This window comes from Mastigoproctus giganteus, chromosome 3, assembly GCF_048544385.1.
Source record: "Mastigoproctus giganteus isolate SK-2022 chromosome 3, ASM4854438v1, whole genome shotgun sequence".
Classification (NCBI taxonomy): Eukaryota; Metazoa; Arthropoda; class Arachnida; order Uropygi; family Thelyphonidae; genus Mastigoproctus; species Mastigoproctus giganteus.
The window spans coordinates 86540592-86548810 of NC_143577.1; the positions used below are offsets into that span (position 1 = coordinate 86540592).

Consider the following 8219-nt stretch of genomic DNA (forward strand, 5'->3'; position numbering starts at 1 on the left):
AACACGAAGCATTTGAACTTGAATTTGAAGCGAGAACTTTAATGATTGTTTAAATTATTTTTCTCTGTATTTATTCATAGTTTAAAAAATAAAGCTCGATAACCAGATTTTAATAATAAGAATTAAATTTCCGTTTCATTTTTGATGAATTTATACATAAAGAGTATCGAAATTACACACACAAATTATAGGGGTAGTTCCAAGTATACCAAAACAAGTGAAAAACATGTATAAATATGTATGATATTCCGAAATCTTCGTCTATGAATTAAATCCCTTAATCTGTTTAAAAGATGATGTGGGAAAAGGCTTTCAAAAAATATAAAAAATCCTTCCACTGAGAACATCTAGTAATTCAGAAGCACTATCATGCTGGAATATGTCGCTCCAGCACGATGGTGCCCGTATTCATTTTAGCATGATGGCTCGTAACCATCTGCTGCGCACCAAGAGAATCATTGTTGTATGTTGGCCTGTGGATTCCCACTGCTGGGCAAAAGGCTCCCCCGACTTTCTCCATTCATCTCTGTTCAATGCCGGTCTTTTCCAAGTGGGGCCCATAGGAGATGTTAACTCATCTCTCCACCTGGTTTTTGTCTTCCTCTTATTTCTTTTACCTTCTCTTGGTAACCAAACAAATGTGAGCTTGAAGAGAATTATACTGCGAATCATAATTCTGTGCCATGGCGAGCGCGATCCATTAATCTGAATTGGCTATATTACTTTTTATGGGAACACCTTAACATACAGGCGTGCAAGAAACCTTTACAACGCGAGGAAGACTTCTTGCCCACTTTCAGGTTGATTCGCCTGGCATTTTTATGAAAGTGTGCTCCAATCAATTCAGAGGTCAAGGCATCTTATTTCTAAAGCTCGAGCCGCCACTTCGAGCTTCTGTGGTTGCTGAATGGAGGAAAGACACTTGACAACCTACAATACAGAGAACTAATTATATTATTTTGTACTTCACATTACCTATTAAAAGCATTCTCGCCCATCAGTTTCAAGCACATGAAAAGAGAAATACATCGGAAAGGAAGAATGAATGTTTTACTTATTTCGGTAGGTAGAATTACTGTTATAATTTTTTGTTGGAATTTAGAAAAATCTGTATATTCACAGTAATTCAAAATATTCTTCCCTCTTTCAAAAATATATTTTGACCGAACAAATAACGATATACTGAATAGAAAGTTAAATTTTAAATAGAAATTAATAAATTTAAATTCAGATATAGACTTTTAAATATTTAAAACTTTGGCGCTACTAAAATTCGACGGTTTTCTGCTCTTTGTTAGACGCTGAATATTCACTCTCCAAAATGGCGTCTCCACTTCCTCAATTGCAATGGAAATTTATGCTTTCCACTGATTCTTCAGTTTAGTTGATATTGTTAGGCATGGGAATTTCTACGTACATAACTTAAGATTCTTGAATTTCTTCAACGTTTACTGAGATGTTCTCTCTCTTTGAATAAATGGTGATTAGGAAATCTGTGGAAAAAATAAAAAAAAATTACCATGATGTCCTCATGGCTGAGGTACTTATTAAAGTCATAGTTGGTTTGCACCTAATTTATAATGTACTTTCTTACAAAAGGGGTATGTATTGATGTTTGAGGAACTGCATACGTTCGGTATATCACGATGGATTAACTGTTTTTGTGGTGATACAGAAACGAAAGACGAGAGAACATGAATCATTGTCAAGAATATGAGGATTGAGGATAGAGTTTATAAAAAAAAAAACAAAAAAAACCCAACATTTCTAGACCACCTGATAGCTGGCTATAAACTGTCCTATTACGGCCACCAGAGTGTATTGGTAAGTGTGTGTTGTTGTCATACGGCACCAGGCGTTTCCCCAATCTCCGCGATGCTTTCATTGTGGGTGAACCAGTTCGCTGGGAAATGCCAGAGATTTAAAAGTGTGTGGGAATTGTTCATGTGTAGTGTCCTGTACCGTTGTTCATCTGATCATTTAGCCGTTAGACCCCTACTGAGGCCCAACGTTGCCCCACTTACGCCCCGTGGAGGCAGACCAGGAAACCAGTTCGGAAAGTCGGAAACCATTCGCCTTAGATTGATTCCGGCAGGTCCTGCCGCTTAATTTCCTGGGATTTCGGCGGCTAGTACTTAAAAAAAAAATAAAATCTGCGCTGTCGTAGGGGTAATATCGCTTAGGTTTGCTAGACCGAGTTTTAGGCGCAAGGTAATTTTATCATGTTAAGTTTTTAATGTGTGGGGGTTTTGCTATGATGGAGGTAGAGAGGGGAGGGATACCGAAGATTGGGGGTGAAAGACAGAAATATAGGGTCAATAGAGTAGATAGCCCCAGTTTTCAGTGGGGCATGCCCATGCCCACCAGATTAGAGGTTTGGTGGTGGCAAGGGGGGAAGGGAACAGAGAACGTTTTCCCCCAAGGAAAAGGGGACTAGAGTGCCCTCTTCAGATCGCCACAGGCTGTTTGTAGCTGTCCTGAGTTTAGTCAGTTCTCTGCTCTCTGTGCTGCGTTTATTATGTTCTGTTTTGTCACACATGGTGCAAGCCCTGTCCGTGTTTTTCTTTTCCGTGTGATCAGCACTCTTCTTGTCCAAGTGCTTGTCACTTGCGGGTTTCAGTTTTCTGTCACATTTGGCGGCGATTTTTATCAATCTTTATGTACGTTGCTGTAGATAGCTATTAGTGTTTTTCTTCTGGTGAATAGGTCTTGCGCATACCGGGAGAGCGCCCTATAATTCTCCTCAGTGCCCAGGAAGTGGTGCTCCAATCCTTTTGGGAAGTATCTCAATCTTGTTATTAGTAGCCCTCTGAGGTCTTCATAGTGTTGACAATCATAGACTATGTGGCTCCAGCTTTCGCTCTCCCCACATATGCAGTTGGGGTCCTCAACGAGTCCAAAACTAAACAGCTTCTCCTTGTAGGGTCTGTGCCGGGTTAATATTGTTGTCATATAGTACCAGCGAAGTACCAGGCCAGCTGCTTTGGGTATATTTTCCGGAGGTCTGGTAGAAATCGTTTTGTTACTTCGCCTTTTGTAGTCTCCGTCCACCTATTCTGCCAAAGGTCTAGGAGGTGGGTCTGTAGCCAAATATTTTCGTTTTTTAGATTGCCCGCCGGATCAGTCATGTATCTTTGGTGGGTGGTGGCCACTCTGCTGGCTAGCAAAAACAATAGCCTCAGGTCCAGGGGGAGCGCTCCAGCAAATACCTGCAATGCTGAGGTACTTAACGTGCTGCAAGCGCGCGCGTTGTTGATAGCAGTATGGTCCTATGGGTCATTTACAGTGTTCTTTTGTTGACTAGCAGTGTCCTTTTTGGATACCACACTGCTGCTGCGTAGGTGATTGCTGGCAGGAAGGTTGCTTTATAGTAAACCATCAGGGTTTTTTCCTTGAGTCCCCAATCTTTCCTTGTGATTCTGGTTACCATTCCAGAGTATCCTCTGATTTTTCTACTTATATATTTTAGATGCGGCTGGAACGTCAGGTTTTTATCTAGGATAACGCCCAGATACTTCAGCTGGCTCAAAAATTTGATGGTTACATTGTTGATTTTAATTTGCGGGTCATCGTAGTTGTAGAGTCCCCTTTAGGAGGATCGATGAGGTCTTGTCTGACGATATGTTCAGCTGGTTCTTTGATGCCCATTGCTGCAGCCGCTACAGTGCCCGATTTGCCAGCGTCTCCAGTTGGGCCCTGCAATCTGCCTCTACCGTCAATGTCAAGTCGTCCGCGAAGGCGTGCGCTTCAGCAGAATCCAGGTCCGTCGTCAGGAATTCATTGAGGACCATTGTCCACTGGAGCGGCCACAGCACCGATCCCTGCGGACATCCATTGTGCACCTCTCTTGTTATTTTTTGATAGTGTACGTTGATTTCCACTCTTCTTTGCGTTAAATAGCCTTCAATTACTTTGTACAGGTTAAGCGGCACCTCAGCCTTCGTCAACCTCGCCAGGACTCTTGGCCACCAAAGTGAATCAAACGCCCCATAAAAGTTAACAGAGATAAACAGCAGATACTTTCGTCTATAGTCCTGGATTATCTTTAGCAAGTTTCCCAGTGCATCCACAGGTGAGGACCCTGGTCTGGAGCCATACTGGTTTCTGGCATGTAGGCCTGCTGCTTCATAGTGTCTTATAATTCAGTGCGATGGGTCGATATGAATCCGGATATTCTGGATTTTTTGTAGGATTTTTCAGTATTAGTTTTAAATTTGCTGTTTTCCATGCAGTTGGGAAAATTCTTGCTTCCAAGAATTCTATAGTGTGAGCAGCAGGTGCGGCTCGTATTTCACGGTTTTCTTGAGTATTTCGGGCTCAGTAAGATCAAGGCCCGGGCATTTTCTATTTCTGACCGTACTAGTGGCCAAGTTGAGTTCATCCAGGGTGAAGGGTGGCTTAATCGCTTGTTTACTGTAGTTATCGTTTCTGTTACATGTCTGTTGTCCATCTGAGTAAGGTGTAAGGTGTGTTGAAGGTCTAACGGCTCCTGGGGTTTCCCCCATCTCCTCGTATTTTCTATGTTTCTGGCAAGCCTGAGATTTTTTTTTAAAAAAATGTGGCCATTCGAGTGGCCACCGATCTACCCTTGTGTTTTATGTGTGTTCTTATCCGCGAAGATAATGACATAAGCTTGTGCGCAGTCCTTATTGGTGTTGCCAATAAGATTTTCTTGGCCTTCCACTGCTTTGTAACTATAGTTATTAGAAGAATACGATCATTGCTATGTTATGAAACCATTAGAACGAATAACTGCAGCTATCAGTTGGCTGACACTTTTCGAATGAATTTCGGAATGTTGATATTTAACTATTTACAATGAGCAAGCATGGGAGGGTGGTATTACGTTCTGGAAAATGGTGGATAACTTGCTCGTCCTGATGGTTCCTGCAGTCAGAAATAATAAATAAATACTTCTAATTATATCAAGGAATGAGTATCGTTCTTCACGGTGCCGTTTGTGGCATTATTCTTGATACTGTAGATTCGATTTGTTATTCGAGAAATTGAGGTCTCTTGTGGTGAAATCTTGTGGGGTCTCTGTAGTTTTCTGTCGTCGGGTAATCATGTACGTGTGTTTTTTTTTTTTTTTTTTTCCTTATGAGGTTGATGATCATGCCTGTCTCATTCCTATGACGCTTATTTTAATTACCGTAGCTTCCGATGGCGAACGATTTTGAACTGATCACTAGTGTTTAGGGAACAGAATGTTCCTGCCGGTGGAAGGGGAGCTGAATAAGGTACCTGTTTCCCTCTTCTGGATAAGTGTCTACTTCCATTTAACTACCATTCTACTTTCTTGCTCTGTTTAATGAAACCAAGGAAATGCATGCAGAGAATGTGGTGGTCAGTACAAATTTATCACAAGTTTTGGAAGATTGAATGTAATAACGTCTCTTAAACTCTTGTTAAATCCAGTGTGGTTCTTTGTGCCATATGATCCCTTGATGCTATTGCAAAACGGAGTAGAAAAAAGCTTATTCATTTGTGGTTCCTTGTGCAGCGTAGTGTCTTATATTATATGACTATTGACCAGTGTGTCCTTTCATCCACGGATCTAAGGGTTCTACTATAGTTTAAGAGGCTCTAAGAATCCTTAATTTCGTATTCCAAACAGTTTTGGCTGCTTGTGGCATATGACTGTTTGGTCCAGCATGGTTCTTTAATTTACATGACCGTTGGTTACAGTGGTTCCTTAATTTACGCGATTATTGATTCCAGTGTGGTGCCTTAATTTATATTACTATTGATTCCAGCGTACTTTATTGCCACATGATTTCTAGTGCTTATAATTTCTTTAGTCCCGGGAGCTTGACCATAGTTTCAACAGCTATACTCCACGGTGAGCTCCACTACAAAAATACTGCATGGAGAACTCCCTTAAACTTCTACTCTACGGAAAGTTCTACTACAATTCTAGCAGTTATATTTACTTAAAAATCTTGAATTTAGTGCCTTAACCGTATTTAATACTACAGTACGAACCATGCAAACAACCATAGAAACCTGCTAGTTTGTCCTAGCACTTATTTGTGTCTCTCCTGTTACTGTTCCAACGGTCGTGAATGTAGAACTTTGATCTCATGGCTGCCTTTTCGAGTTGGTAATATTATATGTTTTGGTCTTTGTTTGATCCTCTTCGAATGAGCTTAGTCAATTATGGTCATATTGGGCTTCATTCTTATGGACTTTATTGGATTTGTTCTTCCTTTGCTAATCCTGTTTCCGTGGATTACAGAATGGAATTTATAAGTACGATTTGCATCTGGAATACTAATACACTTTGATCTTAGCCAAAGGGCCGAGAAGCGATGGAATACTAATATAGTCCAGCTGGCTGCGCAGGGTATTTTGCTACCTACTGGACTAGGAGGCCGATCATTGAACACAAACAACACAACATAACAATACTCTACACAAAAATATTCATTTCTACATTGATCAATTTTTCTGGGTACAGTATCTTCACATCAGTACGCCCTCCTGAGTAGCACAGCGGGTAGGATCGCCATCCTCCCCACACCAGGTGGAAAAGACCTCAGTTCGAGTCCCATCGATAATGGGAGGAATTTTTATGGGCCTTTTTCACAACGTGGCTGAGTTAGTCGGTGTCAGGCGAGGGTAACATGATTTTTTCCCGGAAACTCAGGATTTTCCACCAGAAAACAGAAAACCGATCTCACAACACACGCAATTTATAGACAATATACACGGAGCAATATGGCCTTAGTCGCTGATGCTCCTAAAATCTTAGTACAACAACTCATCAGCATGTGTTTATTTCAGGAAAAACAGTCGCGATACCAACGCCGGGTTAAAGTACAAAATCCTTGATTTAATATTAATAAAAATACTTGTTGACCTTTATTGCTAAATCAGAACAGATCTTCTTTCCATAAATTTCATAAAGATTCGAATATTTTAATTTATTAAAAGTTGTCTCATGTCATAATCTTTTATTTCCAGGTATTTCCGACCATTATTTTTACTTCTTGGAATTTGCTTACCCTACGTTCTGCCTGCTTTGTTATGGAGAGAAACATACTGGAATGGATTATTTCTGGGAGCCTTAGGACGTTACTGCTTGACTCTGAACTTCACATTTCTAGTAAATAGTGCTGCGCATTCTTATGGCTATCGGCCTTACGACAAGGATATCGAACCGAGGGAAAACCCCGCAATCTCTTTGTTTATGTTAGGAGAAGGATTTCACAATTATCATCACTCATTTCCGTGGGACTATTCTACTAGTGAACTAGGATGGATTCTCAATCCAACAACAGCCTTCATTGATCTAATGTCAGTGCTTGGTCTGGCTTACGATCTGAAATCAGCATCGCCCAGTGTTATAGAACAGAAGAAACTGAAAACGAATCATTCCACTTCCGATTAATGTTAATTGTATTAAAATCAGCAATTACATTGCCGTCTAAATTCGTGAAAAGTTTGGATAATTTTTTCATTGTGGAACTCCTGAATTCTTTTTACTCTCAATAACAAATATTTTGGCTCTTATTCTTAGGTACCTTGTCCAATTCTGTTATTTTAAGAGATATAGTGATTTAAGAAAATGTGTTGCTGTTTTGTTTTAATTCCTTCTCTTGCAGCTTAACATCGGCTGCTATTCAGATGACCTGAAGTTGTTTGTCACATATAATATAAAATGTCACATATAAAATAGTGTACATAGGAATGCAAAAATTAACTTAAATCTCCCAGCCCACGTGTGCTGCTTATTATGTTTCTCTTATTGGCTGGGATATAATTAAACCATGCAAAAACTGTACAGATGATCTTCACTTCACAGACAATCTACAAAATCACAAAGCATACGAGTATATCGTATTATTGCTTATTCGACAAGAAGTGACAGTTTTCCACAAAGCACCACAAAAATTTCAGTATATTATAAAGTGCCTCACGCTGACCTCTAAACTTCAGAGATCTTGTTCTCTGAAGTTTTTGTTTGCTTTTCTTGCCCGAAAGACTTCATAGTTGTTATATTGTCCTATGCAATGATTTTTCCGCCTGCAGTGATAGGATATTCTTGGCTTACTCTCTGTGCTGCTGATGTAGAAGTGAGTTATTAAAGTTGGCAGTTGTTGCAAAAATGCTTTCCAGTGTTTGTATTCCTTTTGTGTGATTTTTTGTGATGAATGCGACCCTGGCCCAGTAACAGTTCCATTTTAGCCCAGAGTATCCATCCTTACGGATATCAG

General features: G+C 40.1%; 1 protein-coding gene across 2 annotated transcripts in view; it reads left to right on the plus strand.

Moving 5' to 3' along the window:
- LOC150088129 (stearoyl-CoA desaturase-like) overlaps positions 1–7469 on the plus strand; it is a 28724-nt gene extending 21255 nt beyond the window's left edge. For both annotated transcript variants that reach the window (XM_090370581.1, XM_090370582.1), the window contains exon 5: positions 6967–7469. In XM_090370581.1, the coding sequence (XP_090226707.1) occupies positions 6967–7393 (427 nt within the window). In that variant the 3' untranslated portion in view covers positions 7394–7469. The remainder of the gene's footprint in view (positions 1–6966) is intronic.
- The last annotated feature ends 750 nt before the right edge of the window (positions 7470–8219 follow it).